General features: G+C 37.4%; 1 protein-coding gene across 1 annotated transcript in view; it reads left to right on the top strand.

Annotated features, from left to right (window-relative positions):
• The first annotated feature begins 10,233 nt into the window (after positions 1-10,233).
• plekhh3 (pleckstrin homology, MyTH4 and FERM domain containing H3) overlaps positions 10,234-23,324 on the top strand; it is a 43,046-nt gene continuing 29,955 nt past the window's right edge. The window contains exons 1-2 of the mRNA XM_038278277.1: positions 10,234-10,819; positions 19,275-19,330. Coding sequence (XP_038134205.1) covers positions 10,685-10,819; positions 19,275-19,330 — 191 coding nt within the window. The 5' untranslated portion in view covers positions 10,234-10,684. The remainder of the gene's footprint in view (positions 10,820-19,274; positions 19,331-23,324) is intronic.

Raw genomic sequence — 23,324 nt, 5'->3', positions numbered from 1 at the left:
CTATCCTTCAATTGGAAGGTTTTTATTAAATTTTTTATAAACATGAAAGATACATTTATTCCAAGAAGAACGGTTAACTTGAACTTTTGACCTTTGTTGGGAGTGTTAGGAGATCAATGCTCTTGACAGAATCTACAGTTAGCCAAATCACTATTTAATTTGGGGTACTAGCTTGGGAAGTTGGTTTTAACCTTAAATAAAAATCTTTAAAAAACAAAAACAACAATAAGGAGTATATAGATAGTAGCATCATGTATGCCAGGTTTCATTTGTTGAGTTTAAAAAAGAACTGGGAAACATTTTGAAGCAGATAGCTACATGTTATATTTTCTTCTTTATTATCTTACTAAATCCAGGAGGTTAGGAGTAGCGGTAAGGCTAAACGTAGTTTTTATCTAAAACAATTCAAAGTATCAAAACTAGAGATTTGAGGCTATCCTTCAATTGGAAGGTTTTTATTAAATTTTTGATAAACATGAAAGATACATTTATTCCAAGAACGGTCAACTTGACCTTTTGACCGTTGTTGGGAGCGTTAGGAGATCAATGCTCTTTACAGAACCTACAGTTAGCCAAATCACTATTTAATTTGGGGTACTAGCTTGGGAAGTTGGTTTTAACCTTAAATAAAAATCTTTAAAAAACAAAAACAACAATAAGGAGTATATAAATAGTAGCATCATGTATGCCAGGTTTCATTTGTTGAGTTTAAAAAAGAACTGGGAAACATTTTGAAGCAGATAGCTCAGCTCTACCTGAGAGCAATATTAGTAACAATCTTATCTAGTCACTTAAAGTTTAGAAGCGAAAAGAGAAAATTTGTCAAGTTAAATTGATATGCTTTTGTTGGCCCCATAAAAAGCTTTGACCTTCAATATGAGCAGAAACAGACTTGAATGGAAAAGGAGATTTTATCCGCCCATGTCTTCACAGATTTTGGCTTCTCTTCTAGTTGAAGCCAAATACATAATATCACAATATCGCTTCTTAAGGGAGTCGCATATTTTTATCCTGTTTTGTAAAACCCATTTCTTTTCATTCTTTTTGGTTTAGTCTCCATCTGCCAGCACTTAATATACAATAAGGCCACATGGGTAATTCAGAACACGTACGTCCACTTCTAGAAAGGTTCACTTTGTGCTTAGTCTCTAAGCACCAAAAGGCTAATTACTATAGTTAAAGAACAGCCTTAAAGCAAAGCTTCTATCCAAACCCTCCTTCTACACACAGACAGCACTTGATAAAGGCACATCATACATTTTATGGCTTCTCAAACTTTTTTTTTTGTGTGCAGCAGTCTCACGACGACAGCTCAACAAACAACCGCTCACACACCTGCACAGAGTGCGACTGCTGACAACAGCTGGGGTCTTCTGGACATGCATAGAAGACACTTTTGTTTTCTTCTCTTTTATGTACCAGTACATGGCTGTTTAAATCTATAGCCACACACATACACACCACTAGAATATGCTTTCTTCAGGCAGCAAACAAGCCACAGTTTAGTCTGCCTTAGAGGTTGTTTGCTCTCTGTCTTCTCTCTTTTGTTATCCTGCCTATAGCTTTGTTTGAAGCGAGCTGCTGAATCCAGCCAGTGACAGTTGCAGCTGGGGGGACGATGTGACAAAAAAAAGGTTTCTGTCAACTCACAAAGTATGCTGTTGGTCTAGTTGGATAAAGAGGAAGGTCTTAATATCAGTTTTTAGTTCTGTGAGTTTGTTGCCTTATATTTAAAAAAATTTTTTTTGCAATTACTGTGCTTCGTTTTGCACAAAACTCTTTGAGTCATGCAAACAATATCACCCCTGACTCTTTTTGGTTGAGCTCCAGTAAAGTAGCAATTGGTTAAAGGAACAGTGTGTCCCCTGAAAGCTTGGCCCCTCTCTACTTGCAGACTGCAGGTGGGGAGGGGGTTGGGGCATTTGATGTGCTGCTAATGGAGGGGAGATATTATTCTGCTGAGGTTATCTAATGTATGAATTGTTTAAATCTGAAACTTTTGCTATCAGAGAGTAGGAAATATATACATTATCTATTAGAATCAGAGCCACTTCTGATTTCATCAGTAAAAAGGGGAGAATGGGAGCTCATTAGCTGCGACCAGTCAGTATTGTTCCTGGTGATGAACCATTAGTGAACAAGCCCAGTCACAGGCCAGGCTCAGGGGAAGTTTGTGGTGTACAGTGTGTGTTTGGAGAAAGGGGGGAGGTGCAGAAATAAAATACAGCCTGACTCCTTCTCGCGCGGTTCACCCTCTCTTAATGTTGCTCTAGGAGGTCACAGCACCTAGCAACAGCCTGGATCAACCCCTAAAGGAAACATGAGACACACAGGGCGATACACACAATCTCTCCCTCGCTCCCACACACACACATATAGTTTGGGCTGGAAATTGAATTTTTTTAAAACGTCGATAGCAAACTTACTCTATTAGGGCATGTATTTGATTTAACATAATAGAGCCTTAAAAGAACTGAAAGTGCAATAGCAAAGAAACATCAAGATGTATAGAGACATTTTGAAAATTACACTTATAATCTTAAACTATAAAACAACAATGAACCACTGAAAAGTGTCGTCAGCAGAAAAAACAATTATCTAAAAATATGTTATATATTTTATCAAGTATAATTGATGTATTCTGCCCCTTTTTCTTTAGGGTAATATATATTTCTGAAAGGTGTGAAAACCAAGAGTTCAGTTTTTATTTCTTCTGTTTTTGTTGGTGGCTTTAGTAATAGTATAATCTCACACTTCAAAGAAACAAACAAAAGGAACCCCTGTACTTTTGCATGTGTTTTTAAAAGTCACTTACTTGTATTGAAATAAGGTCTGGGGACTGATATCCAGTGATAACCCACTTTCAGCTCTATGGTGGAGCCCACTTCAAATGTCCTAGAATTTCAAAGACTTCATGATAACCAAACACAAGGTTCACTAGGCCTTTAAAAGAAAAACTGGCCCACAGCATAACTGATAACCCACCATACTTAATAGCAGGTAGAATAATTTTCATGCATTCATCCTTTGTTTAATACATTACCCGTTTAAGATTTCTATTGCTGAATAAATACATTTTAGCATAGACTTCATTTTTTAAGTTAAAGAATTTAGTTAAAGTATTTAGACTTTAACTCAGCCAACTATAAAGATTTACATGTTGGTATATTGGTATGCCTCCCAGATGACTATACCTAGTTGGCTTGCACTGTAGATACTATTATAATTACTGGGGAGGCTTAGTGACCCCATGATGTAAAACTTGTATAGTTGTCTCACAGTGAAGTATGGATATCTACTCTTTCTTCCCTTTCTTACTGTACATATTGACAGGATTAGCTGAAAGAAACCGAGCTGTGTCACTGTATATCCTGTTCTAAGGAAACAGGAACTGATGGAATTTGAATTATTCATTTCCATATAAATGTCTGATCAACTGATTAAGTGAAACAAAGTAAAAAAAAAAAAGTTTACATACTCAGTATTTAGCTGAAACGGCAACATTAGGGAAGCAGTGATATAGCTGAAACAATTATTTGTTTATCCTGGATTTTCCCCTCACTGAGTAAATACCCTGAAATGATCTCAGTTTAACAGAGCTTTAGAAATGAGCCAATAGGGTGCGGAGCATGGAGCTGTAAGCAAATAATTTCTCTGTTTGGAGAAATGCATTCGAATTCCACTTGTAGCGACACAAACTAAAGTGCGGCAAAAGATCCTAAACCTAAAAATTGGTCCACAGAAGTTAGTCTATGTTGCATTTTAACTCTACTTTTCCATTCTTTGATTCCTTATTTGAAAGGATGTGAACAGAAAATGTATTTCTAAAGTGTGGGTGGTAGGAGGAGCTCGTAAGGTTGCTTTTTGTTATTAAAAACAAATATTAGCACACAGGAACACAAGTTGGCTCAGTTGTTCTCTAAACTGACAGAATTAAAAGAGCAGGCTACTTTTCTATATTTAATTAGCCCAATGATTATACTGGTTTTTATAGGTGAGAGATGCTCTCCAGGCTGAAATTTTGACACAGGATACAAAAGCAAGCCACATGTGAAGATGGGATTTTTTTTGTTTTCCCCCATCTTATAAAATATATACCCTGGTACAATAAATACTTCCAGGATATCTGCTTTGTGACCACAAGTCACTTTCATTGCAATCAGGTTTGCATTCTTTACACTGGTTGCATATATATACTCACGTCTCCCATGTATGCTTATGTGTGAGAAGCTAAAGCAAACACAGTAACAGCTAATCCACCACAGGTTCACATTTTGGCAATATGTCATCAATTTTGTATTCAGTGTACTTTTACACAGTCAGCAGCCTAAAAATAGCTGAAGGAGTCTGGCTCGCTGCCCGGCCTCTAACTGTCAATATGCTATCTTGCCCCTCGCTCTGACTTTCAGAGTTTAAGCTACAGTATCAGAGCCAGAAACAGTGCTGACTGTAAGTTAATCATTTGAAAAGCCCTGATAGTGTAAAATGTTATACTATTGTGGTATCTAAATAGATTTCTTTGAAGGTGTTTAAAAAACTGGCAACAAGGGAACATTTCTTGTTCTTTGGCTTTGATGTAAAAATAACAGACAATATGAGGGCATATCTCAGCTATTTATTTGCACAGTCGATTGTTGTGTCTATTCTGAGAGCTGTAGTCTCAGCTCCACTGGCTGTTTATCAGCCCTGGCTGACTGGGCCTCTTTATAAATCTTATCTTTCCGTCTGCCTGATTCTGGTTTGAAAACTGCTCCTCACTTTGCGTTTGATGACAGTTAGAGATAATGAGGGATCTGGCACTGGTCCTCCTATTTTCATTCTGTGCAAAGGAATGTTTGCTTCCCCGTTTCCAGGAGAGCGAAAACTGAGGTTCAGAACTTTCAACTGGAGTCTAACCCTACTTAATAGATCATTATTATTTTAGAAAAATTATTTGTCAACAAACTTTTTTGAAGTTTAAAAATGTCAGATATGTTTTCTATGCTTGTGTTAAACAGTCCATTTCCGAAAGTTCTACCGCAGCTTAAGGATATTGAGTGAGCATTTAGACTTAGACAACTTTTTTTGTCATTTTGCATACACAGAGTTTATACAAAACGAAATTTCGTTTAGTACAGCTTTACCAGACTAAGCTGAAATTCAGAGCAATATACTGTAAATAATAACTCTCACAATGTGATCCTGCTTATAGAGATGCCTCAAGAATAGGATATAACTCATAAAGGCAAGGCTGCAGTACATTTCATTCACTGCACAAGCTCTGCAGACAGTTTTTGTATTGACACAATGAGATATATTCCACTATAGTCTGGAGGGCAAAGGGTTACCTCTGATGTTGCTAAGTCAATAGGAGCTAAGGCTAAAACTGTTCTTTATCAATCAGTCTGCCACTCATATGACTGTGAGAGCCACTATTCCCCATGACATGTACCCAAAGCTGAGTTAAGCAACACCTTCCTACCCTTCAGCTCACCCATGAGGATTCTCCAGATCAACAGAGGAAGGCCTGAGACTTTATATTTTACAACACAAGGAAAAAAGAACCAGTTCACATTACGTTACTCTAAAACAATAAAAAATATATAGAAATCTTTATTTGAAACATGTTGTTATTCAGTTTGCTCATTCTTACAGGCCTAGTTAGACTGCTGCACCCTGACTGTACCCGGGAGCGTTATCACAGATCCTTCCTCCCAGCAGCTTTAAGACTCTATAACCACCACTGTTCCAAGAACCTCAGTAGGTTGTTAAATTCATGCTGATTTTTGCAGTTTCTACCTTAGTCAGTTAGAAAACATGCTGCTGTCATTTTGCACATCTCTGATTTTGCTGCTATTTTTAAATATACATTACTGTAAAAATGTCCATAGCTGTATAAAGGTTATTTATTCTCCAGGTGCACTATTTTATGTTGTTAAAACACTTTACTTTATTGTTTATCTTTTAACTCTTCACTATTATGTTATTCTTATACACTTTTCTAAGGTCCACATTTGTGTTACCATTATTTCTATAAATGACTTCTTGCTGCTGTAAACACTAGAATTTCCCCATTGTTGGACAATAAAGGGATTTTCTATTCAATTCTCTTTATATTCTCTTCTATTTTATTATATTATAACCAACTGCCTTCAGATGTCAGTTGTATGATAGAGTCTCTTGGTTTGTGATTTAATCTTATGATTAATTTAGCTGTTTTACAGTTTTCAAGCATTTGAAAAAATGCCATAAAAAAGTTTTGTTTAAAGTGTCCGACGGGGCACCCAGGTGGAAGAAAGAGCCAATGTCCAGAGATACCAAAATTTAATATTTGATCAAAAATGCACATAAATACAATATCCTCATGGTAAACTTGATAATCACAACATGACGCTGAGGCAACACTTTCCTAACTGGAGCTAGTCAGAGTTGTTGAATGGATGAATAAGCTAAATACAGAACAAGGCTGACATTTGACTGCGCTGGAGGTTCAACTACAAGCAGGACAATAATGCTAACGAGTCAGTATTACAGTGCAAAAATATAATCAAAGCAAATCTATAGGTTTCGTGAAGAAGAATGAGTAAATAATTGAATCGCTGGGTGTATATATCTGATAGCGGAATACTTGAAAACTAATGCATGCCAAAACTTTGAAAGAAAATTAAGTAAACCATGTATCTTCTTCCTTTTTATTCACAATTATGGACATACGTATATCGGGAGGAATAAAATCCTAATCCTAATAGTGTTTCTTGATTCCATCCTGAAAAAATATAATGGTTTTAAAAAGAATAGGAATACCTTTCAAATACACTTTACATGCAAAAGCCTTTTATTAATTGTAATAATAAAAAATTATTTTATCCCAGTTTCCTTATAAAAGCCTTATCTCCCACAAACCATCCTCCTGCACAGCTGGCATTTTTACAATGAAGCTCTTAGGTTAAGTGGTGCTGTAGTTAAAGAGCTTTACAGCAACCATATCCCATTACATGGGCCAATAACACTCCTCTGTTCGCAGACCTATAAGCTAAACTTTGATTGGACCTAAGCATTCTGGACTGGTGACAGAGGGGGCGTGGCCACAGCAGGCTGAGGTTTAAGTTCAATGCTAAAACACAATGGGGAGGAAATCCTCTTTCTCTCCTAAATCCCAAATTTTGAACTGTCAGATGAAGCTTCCAATTTGCAAAGAGTAGATGGAAGGCAAAAACAGAGGAGCTTTTTCAACCTTTTTCATTGAATGTGCAAGAACTCTAAAAGCTGAAAGTTAATCTTCCCTCTCAGGATCAGTCATCACAATAAAAGCTTGCAAAATTATTTTTTTATTTTTATGGAAGACATCCACCAAAGGCAATTCAATAATCATCTGTTTCTTTTTTGTTTGCAGTCCAGACTTCACATCCCTTACCGCTGACATAAATTCTAACCAACATGTATGCAACTGGGATGTGGGCTGCAGTGAAACACAATCCTGGAGACAGAAACTCAAACAGGACGCTGCTCTGTCTCTGATCAAAGTTACATGAGCCATTTGGTTTTACTATTCATGTCTTATGGAAACCAAGTTAGCCGACATCAAGACTCTGTGTTGCAAAAAAAGTGGACAGGATGTTAAAAAAGTGGGGGGGGGACGTATAAAAGCACAGATTAACTCAGCTAGCTTCTTAAAAAAAGAAAATCCAAACACAAAGCGTTGCTGTGTCAGTTATGTTTTTCTAGATATAAACGTCTTCCTCTCCCTTTTGCAGGAGGCTCACAGCCAACCTGCACTCTGAGGCCCCATCAGAGTCTCTACCGTACTAATGACTGCCTCACACAGACCAGTGTATCAGGTTGTCTTACATAAAAGTGTGTGTAGGTGTGTGTGCGTGTTCGTTTATCGGGAATCATGTGTCATCTACAGGAGAGAGAAAGAGAATGGAAAAGGGGAAGGTGTGAATGCAGAGAGACAATGGTCTTGTAAAGAAAACTAAAATCCTACTTTAAAACTGCACACTGATGGAATGAGCTCTTAAAATAAAGCATCTCATTCATCCAGGTCTTGTGGGAGCCAAGGCCCCTGGTGTATTGTTCTGGGATGTACTGGGAGCACAGGGAGGTTCTGGCCTGGAAAGGGATTTAGCAGATAGAAAACAGCTGGAGTATCCTCAGTGGAAGAACACTAAAACAATTCTGGTAAACTTATCGTGGTTAAAGAGCTATTTCCAGAATATTATGAGATATTTAAATATAAGGACCAATTCATAGGACAAATCTACCAGTAAAATTCTGTTTATAATGGTATTCATCTCTATATTTATTCAGTAGAAACCCATGTCCTGTACTTATGGAACCATTATTTATCCTGCACTTGTTGCTATTGCACTTCTGGTTAGACCTAAAATGCATTTTGTTGTCTTGTACCTGTGTAATGACAATAAAGTTTAATCTAATCTAATCTTCTTCCTGAAGCGGAATCTGTGTGAACTATTTAGGAGATGCATCCTTTAAACTTGAATCTAGATTTCACAGATGGAAGATAAAGTCAATAGTTGTTGTTGTTTTCGTTTTCTATAGAATTTATTAATACTTTCAATTTGAGTCCTGCGACATGCTGGTGAAGATTCTCAGTCATTTAGATCACAGTCATTCTAAAAAAGTTAAAAGAGTAAAAAAAAAAAAAAAAAGAAACACTGGGCTTTGTTCTCCAAATTTGAAGATGGTTAGCTTCCCATCCAGGACGCCTTTTTAATTCCGGTTCAATTTGCATGTTTTCTAAGCCATAACAAGGCTTTGTTGGGCTACTCTATAAAACTTGAAATTCAACGCTAATCCAGACATTTTTAATTGAATAAGCTCAGTTGTTGGGTTTTTTTGTTTTCTTTCCACTTTTTTAGAATGACTATGACCAGGATGATCAAAGGGGTGTAGTATCCATATCGAAACATATCAAAACAGCACCAGTCTGCAAAGCTGTCCGAATGGTGTTCCAGCCAATGAAACCTCTATAGATAGTCAAAAAAGTAGCAATACATCTCCACCTAATTCAGTGTCTACCAAATGCATAAAGTTGAGAAAAAAAATGGTGTAAGAATGAACACAATGCTACAAAAAGACTATTATGTTACAATAGTTCTGCAAAATCTTCATATTGTACATACGCTTTTAAAAAGCCTGCTCTTTAGATAATACATTCACTACATAATGTATGTAGGAAGAAATATCTATTTTTCTATTAGTGAATTTATCTTCAGTTCCTTTTTAAGGCAGATCATTTTGTATGTGTTTGAACTATTTTTAAAACAAAGTCAGTCTATAAGGGTAAATGCTTTAAAAAAAAAGTCTTAAAAGGACAACTAATTGATTTGCGAAATCTCCCTTTACGTTTTTTCTAATAATGTTCCTATATCATTACAAAGTTCTAATTAATCAAGTGGGACACCGGCTGTGTTTACCATCCCACAACGGCATGTCTTTACGGAAGAGGATTAGGGCCACTAAAAAAAAAAAAGTTAGCTGATTTATACTTTATATTTCAGTTTAATATGGGAAAAAGTCGGAATTCTGAGAAAAAATATCCAAATTCTGAGATTAAAGTCAGAATTCTGAGAAAAAATTCAGAATTCTGAAAAAAAAAAAAAAAATCCAAATATTGAGATTAAAGTCAGAATTCTGGGATTTAAGTCAGAATTCTGAGAAAAAAGTAAGAATTCTGAGATTAAAGCCAGAATTCTTAGAAAAAGTCAGACTTCTGAAATTAAAGTCAGAATTCTAAGAAAAAAGTCAGAATTCTGAAAAAAATCCAAATTCTGAGATTAAAGTCAGAATTCTGAGATTAAAGTCAGAATTCTGAGAAAAAAGTCACGTCTTCCGTATGTCTAAATCTGTGAAAAACATTTTAAAAAAACATGTCAGTGAAAAGTTTGAGAAAATATAATTAAGTGCCTGACAAAAAGGTTCCCCCAAAATCTGTTTATAGCTGAGCCAAAAGAATTTTACAAGATCCAATAAAGGGAATATAATAATTAAAATTAACTCCCTTAAACAGCAGAAGCTCTGTGTGCTGAGAGAAACGGTAGGATTTTTACATTATCCCCAAAAAATTTTTTTTCTAATGTTTAAAAAAAAAAAGTTTCCTAGTCATAATGGGCGTGTTTATGGGCGGGGTTTTATGGGGAGTGTCTCTGCGCAGCCAATCACGTGCAAGAGCTGATTAATGGGCGTGGCCCGATGTCTGCACTCCATCCTGACCCAGCTGCTGCACGCATTTGTTCAAACTCTAAAGTCAGCCAGTGGTGAACAGAGGTGCTCCTTCACACTATCTTACAAATGTGCGTAGAAGATGCTGAGGAAAGCTTGCAGCAGCGGAGTTGGAGGATACTGATCGTTTTCTTTCACTTTGGATTTGTAAAGTTTGACCAGTGACTTGAATAAAGCAGCTGGGAAGGAGTTGGAAAGTGACAGGGTTTCCTTGAATCACTTCCCTGTTGGACTATGACAGCTACAGCATATAGACTATAAATATTCTCTTTTTTATTTTGTTTTATACTGTTAACCAAGCGGGGGAGAAAAGGCTTTATGCCCCCCCTCACCTTCCTCGCTGGATCTCTATGGGGAGCGCATGTCTTCTTCTCTCACGCAACCTCTGGAGCCACTTGCGGCGTAAGCGTTAAATCCACCGACCTGGAAGGCAGAAAACGACACACTTAACCGCATTTGAATGCCTGTGCAAGGAGTTTGCTGGTTTTTGTGCTGCAGCCAGGGCTTCAGTTTGCTGGGACGGGACTATGGGGAGAAAGAGGAGGAAGAGTCCTTTGAGTTGCGCAACAAGGAGGACTTGACTCCAATTGGACGGGTAAAAAAAAAAGAAATCTCTACTGGCTGTGTTTGAATGCATCATGTGCATGAATGATAACAATTCGAGTGTTATTTTTAACTGTGTTGATCAGTGTTGTTGCGATTAGAATATGTGGAGATTATTAGAAATTTGGCTTCAAATTCATTATTTTTCAAAAGTAAATTTGATTTTTTTTTTTATGCTATGATAACAATAGTAGTGCTAATCACAAGCTTGATAGTCGGAATTGCTTTTGGGTGTAAATGTTCATGGGGAGTTATCAATATCAAGGTGTACCCAAGTTATGGCCCCAGACCTGCCAAAGGTTTCTCTCTACCCATTCATGAGTCTTGATTTGCCTTGTGTGGGATGCTTGCAAGAAAAAAAGGCTGGAGCTTACAATAAAAATGTCCCCCCTCCCCCACCTGTTTGCTGTGCTCTGCTAGTCAGCAGGCTGAAAGAGGCTGGTGACCCTTTACTCTTTAAACAAAGACAAAGTCAGCTGTTTGGAAACATTTGTGGTCATGAAAAACAGGCTGTCACTGTGTGATTCAGGGTTGTGCAGGACTTAGAAAACATGCAATAATATTGACTTTTTGCAATCAGAATTGAAGGTAAACCCTTATTTTCCTATTTCTCCTTTGCAATTGTGATGCTTCATGCATTGCAAATGCAATTCTTATTGTGATTTTATATATTCTTCAGTTATTGTGTGGAAACTAAAGAAATGCCATCAATCACTCCAATTATGAAGGACCATTGGCAAGCACGGTTGCAATCTTTGTTGAAAAGTTGACTGCAGGTGTCACACGAGCAGATAGCCTGACTAATTACCTAGTTAGTATCAGTCTGTCCCATCCCACGTCAATAATGAGCAAAATGGTAAGAAACAATAACATTATGAGAAAGAAAAATGGAAAACCACATTATTTAAAAGATTTTTTTTACTTTTGTCTTAAGGGTTCTGTATTATGCCTTTTTAAGCCTTTGAAAGTCAACTATAGGCATATATATGATTAGATATTGGCTTATTTTGGCATTAAGAAGACTGGTAGCATGAATGACATGGTTTTTGTGCTTCCAACCCAAAAGAGAGAGTCTTACTTTCACTGTGACACTTCCTCTGCCTATGCTGGTGACGCCTTTTTCATGATGTTGCCCTAAAACCGCTGCAAGATGGCATCATGCCACCCCTGGGCATTAGATTCTTCTTTAGGAAGGATAAACAAATATTTGTCTTACAGCCAAAAACAAATATTTAAGACTTTGACAATAGCTACAAATAATCCATTGCTGTCACTGTGCAGATTAGGTGCTTAAAAGAGCAACTATGTTACTTTGAACTTTTGAGCTCTATGTAAAATGGGGATGGCCAATCATTTTTTCAGGAAAGTCAGAGAGGCATCAGTTAAGTGAAATTAAATTTTTGGCATGGTTTTGTCAAAGCATTAGCATTAAAACATATTAAAAGCTCAGAAAATTGGATGTTGCATGACATATACCCTTTATGTTTACTTTTTTAACATCAAAATTCCCCAAGATGATTGTTTACATAAAACTATTTAATCAACTGTAGATATCAGTGCTGCTCTTCTGTTTTTCAGAAAAAGCAAACAAATAAGGACTACGTGAAATTTGGAACAAGGCTAAAACAATTTTTTCAAAAAATAAAATTGCGATAATTTTTAAATTGCGATTTTTATATAAATTTCATTTGCACCAATCCCAAGCTTATAGATGTTTCACTCCAGGATTTTAGTTTTTTCATGATATTTAAAGCTTGCTTGTCCAGAGTCCAGTGTTGTAAGACTGACCTTTTTGTTAAAGTGCTTACTTTTGTAAGTATGGATCTGGGTGCTAACTCCAACTCTCTCAACCTTTCTGCATGGCAGCAAACTCACTTTGTGTTTTTGCAAACCAAAGGGCTGGAGGGAGAAATTTAGTGTTTTATTCTTGCTAGATGGAATCTTACTAAAAGTTAGTGTCTCTGCGATTTGAAAATAGCATTTTGTTAAATTGTGATTATATTGCAAATGTAATTAATGTCATTCCTGCCCTATTTAGAACAAATGTAATTACTTTATTTAAATATGTTAAATATCTTAAATTTTATATTTGCTGCTCTCTCTCACCCAGACTTAATGTTTGACATGTACATGATTTGCATTAAAAATCAAGCATGCTTTTTATGATATCCAGCCAACATGACACCATCACCACTAGTAACACTGCTCTGACACAAGAATATAGAGTTCTAACTTCACCTTAGCTATTCATTATGCAGTAATAGACAGTTCTCCCATGGTGCATTCTTAATTATGCTGCGTTGGAGTAAAAATAAAAACATACTGCTGCTGCTCAGTTTGATGTTCAGGTTTTCTCTCTCTGGTCTCTAAGCCTTGTGCAACATTGAGCAATCCCACACGCACATGTTCTGATGCAAGCTCTAAAACTCAGAGTTGAACTGAGCCTGTGTGCTTGGCTTCTATCCACTCAGATGCAAGTTAGACTACGGCCTTGTCTCCTCTCTGTAATGCTAGTCATCTGATCAGGCACAGAGAGTTCAGCATTGTCCGCCCACTTGTGAGGAGCATTGTTGCCTCTTTCTGAGGTTGGCTCTTTCTGTATGTATCTCTTTATGTCATTTTTTATTTTTTATTTTTTTTTAGAAAAGTCCACCCTCAATTTCAGGATTTCTGTTATTCTTTTCACTCTGTTTTAAAAATATATTACTGTATGTCACTACAGGATAAATCATTTCTCTAAATCTATATTTAATTACATTGTGGACATACTGTAAGTACTGTATTTGGTGACGACAAGTCCTCAGTACTGCTTTGATTAACAACTTGCATATCCTGCTTTTCTGTTTATTGACCTCTTTGTGTGGTTGCAACCAACCAGCACCACTCTACAGATATTTGCATGAATACGTTTTTGGGCAGATAAGTTTACACCATTATTGGCACAGCAGAAGCCTTAACTGCACCAGCAACCCATAGATAAGAGCAACATCTGTTGCTTGGTAAGGTGTTGCCATGTAGCCCATTTTTCCTTTCATATATTGTGCCATCTGGCCGATCCTTAGCCAGAAGAAACCCAACTGTGCCCCGTTTCTCGAATCAATACCAATTTTTTGCAGCGTGTCTCAGTGGAGATCCGATGCCAATCCTCACCGATACTTTGTCATTCTATTTCCCACCTCTCCCATTTAAATGCAACCTTTGCTCCTCAGAAGAGCAATGGTTCAATGTTTGTTGGATTGTAGTCTGAGTGGCTGAGAACAGGAGCTATTAGCTGAGTAGGCTTAAACAGATTTTTGAGTCTAATAAGAAAGAAACATTTTGCTAAATGTAGTGCAGACACCACAACCTGGTTCTTTGTCATTACAGATAAAGAATAAACACCATATCTTTTAACTTTCAGGCGATCGTTTACTGATTAGGTAATATTAAACACATTTTTGTTCTCTGATAATTGAGTATATCATGTATAATAATAGGCATACTTTCTTTATGTTGTTGTACTTGTGCAACCCTCAAAATAGAGTTTACATACTCCATTAATGGATAGTTCCATGAAATTAATAACTTCTACATTTTGATTAAACATGAGCAGTCAAAAAAGCTGGGTTTCAAATTACACAGCAGTTTTGTTTCATTCTGATGGTAAAGGTTTCACAGTAATCCTGTTATATGAAGAAATTATTTAATAAATGTGCCTCAATAAGCATGTAAAACATATCGAATTTTATGAAATCCTGTTGACAGATTATTCTGAGTTTCATTCAGTAAAAATTAAGACGGAAGACTTTCGTATATCTGTTATTCTTTTCAGGTAAAAGATATGTCCCTATAGTGACAAAGACCCTTTGTCTTGACTTTTTCTTGTTACATCCTCAATTACCATCCCTGCCCCGGGAATGGGTTTGTGATCAGAAATGTTCATTTATATATTTTTCTATTAGCCGGCTACTTAAAACTTTAACCTTAATGATGTACAGTGAGGAAAAATCATGGAGAGGTCAGAAAATGTCATCTTAGGTGCATTTCCATGCATCTAAAAAAATCCAGAAATCATAATGTATGATTTTCTTAAACTTTTTTTTTGTATTATACAGCTACAAATAAGTATTTTAACACCTGTCTATAAGCTAGAAATCTGACCCTTAAAGACCTGTTAGTGTGCCATCAAAGTGTCCACCTCCACTCCATTTATTATCCTGAATTAGATGCACCTGTTTTAGGCTGCTAGCTGCATAAAGACACCTGTCCACCCCATACAATCAGTAAGAATCCAACTACTAACATGGCCAAGAACAAAGAGCTGTCGAAAGAAACTAGAGACAAAATTGTACATGTCCACAAGGCTGAAAAGGGCTGTGGGGAAATTGCCAAGCAGCTTGGTGAAAAAAAGGTCCACAGTGGAACATCATCTCAACTGTGAAGCATGGGGGTGGTAGCATTATGCTTTGGCGGCACATGGGACAAGGTGAATGCACTGTACTGAGGAGAGGATTATCGGGGCCACATATTGTGAAATTTTTGGGAACAACCTTCCCTCAATTAGAGCATTGAAGATGGGTCGAGGATTTATCTTCCAACATGACAATGACCTTAAACACAAGAAGCATATCCAGGTTCTGGTGTGGCCTAGCCAGTCTCCAGACCTAGGGAGGGAGCTCAAACTTTGAGTTCCTCAGCAACAGCCCAGAAACCTGACAGATCTAGAGAAGATCTTTTTGGAGGAGTGGGCCAAAATCCCTCCTGCAGTGTGTGCAAGCCTGGTTTAAATCCACAGAAAAATGTGACCTCTGGAATTTTAAACAAAGGCTACTGTACCAAATATTAACTGATTTTCTCAGGTGTTCAAATACGTATCTGCAGCTCTATCATACAAATAAATAGTTTTAAAAAATCATACATTGTGATCTCTGGATATTTTTTTTTAGATAATGCCTATCAAAGAGGACAGGCACCTATAATGCCAATTTCAGACCCTTCCATGAGCTCTATCTTTGCATTCTGACTTGTGACTTGTTCAGTTTATCAGATTACATCCTAATGGAAAGGGCAGTTTTAGAAACTAAACTAAGGCTTTATTCAAGCAATCAAAAGCATTGAACAGTTTCTTGCAGAAGGCAAAGCTTTTGATAAATATGTTGAGTTGTAATAGAGTTACTCATTATTGAATTTTTGATACTTTCGATAATTTGATTTATTTAAATAAACCTTGTTTCCTCTTGATTTTGTGTAACTGGTTTGCGGTAAACATTGTAGCTCTTTGTGCAGATCTGCTCTGCTAATAGTTAGATATCTTCTCTAAGGCAGTATGCTATTTGACATTATTGAGCTTGATTGTCTTTTACTAGTGTTGACAGTGATTTGGGTAGATCTAGAAGGGATTTCTCAAGATTTACTCATAAGGAGCTCAGTCATCCAAAGCTTTTGCTGCTGTAATATTAGTTCCCTGATTTACCATGGGAAAAAACTCTATGCTCCAAGTGTGCCACTTTTAACGTGGTCTCTTTGTGAAAAAGTGTTCAGTGGTGCAGAATCTAGTGTTTTGTTGCTTCTTCAGTTACATTTGTTATCACCATTATCCTAATTGCTTTAGTATTAGTAATTATTTGACTGCTTGAAATGTTGATAAATTTTAAGTTCTCTCAAGTCACCCAATAGTTCTTTGCCAAATTAATAAGAAGGTATATGAGGCTGTTGGCTTCACTTTCAGTTTTAATGTGTCTAAAGGTGTGTCATTCATCTCTATAGATTAGTGTAAAATTAAGAGGTGTTGTTTGACATGCTGTCACAAATCTTTAGTGGTTGTTCCAATTCTGCAACAAAAGAGCACATGTGTGGTCAACCTGATGTAGTAAAGCAGTGGGGCTAATAGGGGGAAATTTTCTGAAATGGCCAAAACGTATACTGTCTCATCTAGTGATCAAATTATGTACACATTTAACTTTGGATTTATGCCTTCCTACATCAATGAAACAAAAGTCAGATGTCTGTTGATGTCGGATGTCTGCTGATGTCTGATGTCTGTTGATGGTCTGTTGCGGTTACATTATCCGGTGGGTTTATTGTCACCTTTTTTAGCATTAGGGTTTGTTTCTTCTTAGCCTTCTCAACACTAAAACAGGCAGTTTCGTAGGCCGTCCTCCAGGATTTACCACAGTAACCTACAAAGCTGATGGAGTCTCTCCCCTAAAGACTTTCAATACCCTTACTGGCATTCCCAACACCAAAGGCTTAGATGCCAATTTTCTTCAGTTTCTGGAATGGAGCTATGAGTCAGAGCTGACGCATGAGAAGTTTTTGGTCCGCAAGAGTAGAGGGCCATGTCACAGCCTTTCCTCTTCTTGTTTACAGTCCTCATTCAAAGAAACAACTCCTCAGCAGCTGCCCAAACAGTCCCACTGAGCTGAATGCTTCCGCTGTTGGACTGCTCTGCACTAGGTTTTGGACGTGTTCTATATCATTCACTTTCTTTCCATGTTTGAAGCTTCTTTGCTCAGTTCTTTTTCAAGTTTAGTCACATCTACCAATAAACTATGACTGCTCAGTGTGTTGCCATTGGCAGATAGGTGTGTGGATTGGAACCCCACTACACATCTTGCTCTTGGTATAGACCAGCATTGGAGAGGGAGAGACTAAATCCCGTTAGCCATCAGGACTGCCCTCTGCCTTCAGAGGTGTCATGGTAGGCTGGTTTATGTTTGGTTTCCATTGCGTCTCTGCCTCACCACCTCCAGGCCACACATCTGGTCTTCAGGCCGACACAAGCAGAGCCCAAGCATTTCCTCCTGGTTATTCAGCCTCCCAGGAGAGCTAAAGGGAAAGAGAAAGAGAGCAAGAGAGTAGACTGTGGAAAGCAGGAGCGGAAGTAAGCCACGAAAGGAACCCATCAGGGCATCATTCCCTCTTTTCCTTTACGCTTTGCTCTAGTCTGGAGTGATTCATCCTCTGCCCGTCCAAAAGGGAATTTTTTTTTCATTTAAAAAGCCTCAGCATCACACGCTATCTTTGTTCTTCATTCCACAACACATTAACTCTGTTGGGCAGCTTTATTTTCTATTTCTTTTCTAAAGTCTGGCTCAAACATTACTGTCCTTAGCCACTAGATTATTGATGACCTAATTTGTCCACATTCTGAAATTGCATTTTGTCTGTCCCTGATGTTATTAATTTTGATTTGTTTGTTTTTTTGTTCCCCTTATTGAGTTTTGTTCTCTGAGGCTGTTGGCTTGGCTGACTAGTTTTACTGTATGGCAGCAAGAAGGGATAGAGAATTAAATAGTATCTTCCATTCATAAGTTACTAATGGTGTTCAGTTACTCTTGCTTGTCTGGTTTGAAATTAGGCACCTCCTTTGGGTTAAACATTAATGAAATGCAGTTATTAAAACCCTATTCAGCATTGAACCCAGAATCCATCTGCCCTAAAAGTATACACAAATTTAATACAAGCCTTTAAAATTGCAGAATATATTTACTTCGTTATTTTTGAAGTGCCCAGGACAAGCAGTAGTAGGTTTATGTGGTTAAATAGCTAAACTTAGGACAGTTTGCCCAGTAGTAAAGTGTGGTGTGTGAGCCGTTAGGGGGCCCAGAGCTGACCTAGATTATGTTTCAGGTAGGCCTGGGTTGGGCTGTGGCAACCGCAGGAGCTGGCTCAAGGCTTTGGTTTGCAGAGACAACAAGTGTGGCCGCGGGGACACACTGCGTTTCTTTGCACACCAGGGCCTCGGTCCAAACTGCACACTGGCAGGCTCTGATCTCTGACGGGGTTTTCCAAGGTCAGGTTGAAACTCCAGGAGCTGAATCACTGTGAAAGAAAACCCATCTTCAATCTTCTGCTTAGGGAAGGAGAATTAGAACTAGGAGCTTCATTTTTCAAACAAAGTTTATTTTTCAATATCTGACAGTGTGAACACTGTTTTTCATATGATGATTATATGTCTAAGCTTACTTAGAACAGCTTAGAATGAATAGGTACCTTGCTTTAATGTGGCTACTAGTTATTTTAATTAGTGCCGTTTATATAGATCTAGCGTAAGGGTATTTACAATCAAAACATTAAGGCAACTGTTTCTGTTCTGCACCTTCAAAGAGTTTATTTTTAGCCAAATGTTCAGACAGAAATGACCGGTCTGAATTAAAGAATTCTGGGGTGTGAAGATTTGGGCACAGGCAGCTGTAGCACAAAAGACCCCTCTGTTCTTAGCTTCTAAACTTAATTAGCCTGTATTTCATGCCATCTTTCTCTTCATAAGCATACCCCTTGCAAGTGCAAGCCAAGGATTACAGGGACGGTGCAGCTACATGCTTAGACTGCTAGGAACATCTGCATGAGTTGCCTTGGCATTGCCTCTGAGGGGATCCCTCCAACCTGTGAATATTTCTAAGGACAGAATATGACTGCTTTTGCATTATTTATTTACATGTTGTCTCTCTGTCTTCTTTTGACAGACTCCAACTGAGGCGATAGTTTCTCAGCCTACTTGTGCAGCCAATGGAACTAACGGGTAAGAAAAGGGAAACAACTTCTTCCAAAGTAGTAATAGTTTCCTCTTTTGAATTATATACTTCCCCTGATTGCTAGGGTATTTCTTCATTTATCCAGAGCCAGCCCCATTTGTCAGTAGTTCATTTTTCACTTCCTCTATACCATTGGTCTCAAACAGTAATCCTCGAGGGCAGGTGTCCGGCAAACTTTTAGATGCGTCTGCTTCAACAAACCCGACTGACACATCTGCTGATTTCTGGAAAGCTTGAATTCTTTCTTGTGAGGCGATTTACCTGTTTGATTTCGGTGTGTTGGGCAAACAACTTATCTAAATATTCAGGACACCAGGCCTCAAGGGCATGAGTTTAAGACCAGTGCTCTATAGCATCTCATGAAGAACATGTTGAATATATTTGAGGCACATTCTCTGGTTCTTTGTCATTTTGAAAATATATGATAATGGTTTCGATCATCTTAAGAATTGAAAAACTTTTGACAAATAATATATTGCCATTGACATGGCTAACCCCCCCTTCAACTTTTTCCACATTTATGCTTCTAAAGTGTGTTGGAAGGAATCAATAAACATCAGAAGAGTGGTATGTATTAATATCCAACCATCTATATTCTAACACCCCTGTAAATTAATATGCAGAGATCCACAGCTCAGGAAGGAATATCTATAAAAATCTGCATTATTTGTAGTTCACATGTCAGAAAATAAAAATAAAACAGGGTTGAAAGAAAGCCATAGAGTCAATTTTACCACAAGCATCATGAAAAACTGAAGTGGATGCTAGGTTGAGATGAGACCCAGATAAACTTTCTAGCCTACATGCAAAGTAAAAAGTTAACGCTGCATATATATATATAACACCATCCCAACTGGTGGTGACAGCATCATGCTGTGGGGTTGCTTTTTTTTATCATTCAGCAGAGCTGTAAAAGATTTAAGACGTATTTAGAGATATTGGTGGACATTCAATATCCCAGAATATATGACAGAATATTAAAATATTAGATTCCCATTGTTTCAAGGCAAAACTTGAAAAGTTCAAGAGGTACCAATTTTTTGGCAGCACTCTGTAATGGTAAGAAATGAGCATTTCAAGGAGGGGTTGATGAAGATTATTTTTGTCTCTGATTTCTGACAGTGATGTAGTTGAGTTTTCCTCATGTCCTCATCTTTACCCTATCTCCATCTGTCATCTACAACAGCTACTGCTTACTTATAGGCAATGAGTCAAACTAGATTACTCCACAAATTAACCAACAAGGGTCTGCAGTAACCGCCAACAAAAATCAGGCTGTCTTCGGAAGTGGCTTGGTGAGAGAAATGTAGCTGCAGTTACACAGGACATGCTGTGTCTGGAGATTTGAAGGGGAAAAAATGTAAAAGGAAGAAGTGAAGTCTTGGTGACTCAGTCCTGTCCCATTAGCACTCCCTGTGGGGGTGTGGCTTGGTCGTGTACATGTCACTGTTAGGGTGGTGACAGTAGCCTTGGGCGAAAGCGTAATTAACTGGTTTTGAAGGGAGTGTGTTAAAAGCTCAGATGTAATCATCACACCTATTGGAGATGAGAGATTACAGAAGGTTTCACTTGGTCATTACCTGACCAATTGGAGGACACACCCAGAAGTTGAGCTGTATTAAGAATGCGACATGTTACGCTGGTATAGTTGGGCACCTTTTAATACAACAACTGGTGCCACATTAATTATTTATGTCCTGTTTAACAGGCAAGGCAGGTTATATGAGCGTTAACTTTTATAGAGCAAATCAGGGGAACTTTCAAGGTTGAAATATCAGAACTGAACTGTACATACAAATAGCTGTTTTTCTTACATTTTCAAAACAAATAATCCAAAATCAAAATAAGAACAAGAGCGTACCTTTAATTAATTAATGTTTTATTTCTAGATTCCTTTTAGATTATTTTTCATACTCCAACAATTCTTATTTTTAAATCAGTACTGCCCTAAAAAAGTTCATTCCAGGTATTCCAGACCAAAGTAATCCAGTGATGCCAAAGCCAGTAGAGTCTTATCCAAATTTAAATGATTCAAATTCCCCTTCATTCTTGTGCAATGCATGTATGTTCAGTTAAATCCTTTCCCACTCCAGTTTTTGTGAAACCTTTGCATTCTAGATTAAAACCAGTCCAGTAATGTGGGATCCAGTTTAAGATTCAAATCTTCTGTTCATCAATTCAAATTTTTCAAATATAGTCAGATGCAGTAAATTTTAAAATCCAAATTAGGTTGAAAGAAAATTGTTTAAGGAAACTAACAGATTGCATTTAAGCATAACTAGGAATAATAATTGTACCTGATTTTCTGTCCTTTGTTTTGTTCTAAAGTGCAAACAAGCTAATGCGATAGTATTGCAACCAGCACATATCCTCTATTTCAGAACCTCACTTTCTCTCACATCTGTCTTTCATCCTTACTACTTGACTCCTCAAATCACTTACCTTGCTCTGAATGTGCTTCTTATGACTTGGCCGTTGCAGAGTACTAATTGCAACCTGATGAAAACAGATACCTGAAAAAAGATTGCCTTTGTTTTGTGGTCTTTTTTTGCATTAAAAAGTGTTTGCATGAAGTTCATAGGTGTGGGCCTGTTACAACAGTATGTTTTTAATCTTACTTCCTGTTGGTCCTGTTTATGTTATGTAGTATATACAATCGGACTTTTTATAATATCATCATGAACATTTGCAATTAGAGTGACTGTATTTAGTCTAAAAGTCTATTTTCTGTATCATAAAACTTCTTGCTGACAGCACACACTTCTTGACTCACAATCTCAGACTTCCTGTCACACACCCCCTCTGCCTCCGGTCTGAAAACATTACTTTTTTTTCCCCCTCCCACCCTCTCCCCTTTCTGCGTAGTTCAGAATTTCTTGGCAGTGGTCTTAAGTAAACAGTGTATTTTTAGCTGGGAGATCATATAGGCCCAATCTTAATGACCACATTCCCATTTTCCCACCAGCCCAGTTTCAGGCAAAGGCTCATTTCACCAGCCCCCGCTCTGCTGAGGGAAGAGAAAGAGAATGGACACAGAAATAGATGATATTGAATAATATAGTAATTTATTCATGATAGGTTTTTTTCTCATTTGATCTTATTGGTTACAATTTATTAGGGTTTTCTTTGATTGACCAACACAAAGTTGTTGCTTTTGGATTTTAGTTTCAGAAATAAAATCTGAGGTCTAAAAGAGTTATATTAGAGGACATAAGTGAACAAACAGCATCAAAGAGCAAAAAAACACCTGAGATCAAGATAATATAGATAAGTTTAAACCCAAGCTCCATCACGGAATGTTATAGATTTATATGCTTTTGAAATCTGTCAGAAAACCTCCTCAGTGAATTATCTGAGAAACAGAAAGGGTATTGCCCAACTGCAGATCCTCCCAACATATGGCCAGCTAAACTAACAGGCCAGGTATAGAATACATTAATCAGAGAAGAAGTCTAGAGGGCAATGGTAACTCTGGAGGAGCTACAGAGATCCACAGCTTAGATGGGAAAATCTTTTAGCTGGAGAGCTATTGGTATGGGCCGCGGCGAACATGTGGAGTAAGGCCCTCTGGTTAGATAATACCAAAACTAAGCCTACATGTAACATATACTGTTTGTAAAACCTACCAATTCAAATCATGATAAACACACATATTTAGTATGATACTGTTGTAACCTTATGGCATTGGTTGCTTTTCTTTAGCAAGGACAGGAATGCAGCATGGGGGGATAAATTAAACTAAATGCAGGACAATCTTGGAATAAAAGCAATTGAAAGCCTCAAATAAAAATAACTAGTCAGACCTACAACTGAAAAGTTTATATCAAAGCATACCCTTACAAAAAATGGCAGAATTCAATTAAATTTTTAACTTATAACTTAGGAATTAAAAACTCTATTTAAAACATTGAATCTAACTAAACTTTTTTTTTTTTAGTTTTTGAGTTTTGAACAGTAGTCCGACAGGAAAGGGGGTATGAG

This window comes from Cyprinodon tularosa, unplaced genomic scaffold, assembly GCF_016077235.1.
Source record: "Cyprinodon tularosa strain WSP-4 unplaced genomic scaffold, ASM1607723v1 ctg14, whole genome shotgun sequence".
Lineage (NCBI taxonomy): Eukaryota > Metazoa > Chordata > Actinopteri > Cyprinodontiformes > Cyprinodontidae > Cyprinodon > Cyprinodon tularosa.
Note: the sequence above shows the minus strand (reverse complement) of the source record. Positions and strands in the feature narration are given on the sequence as shown.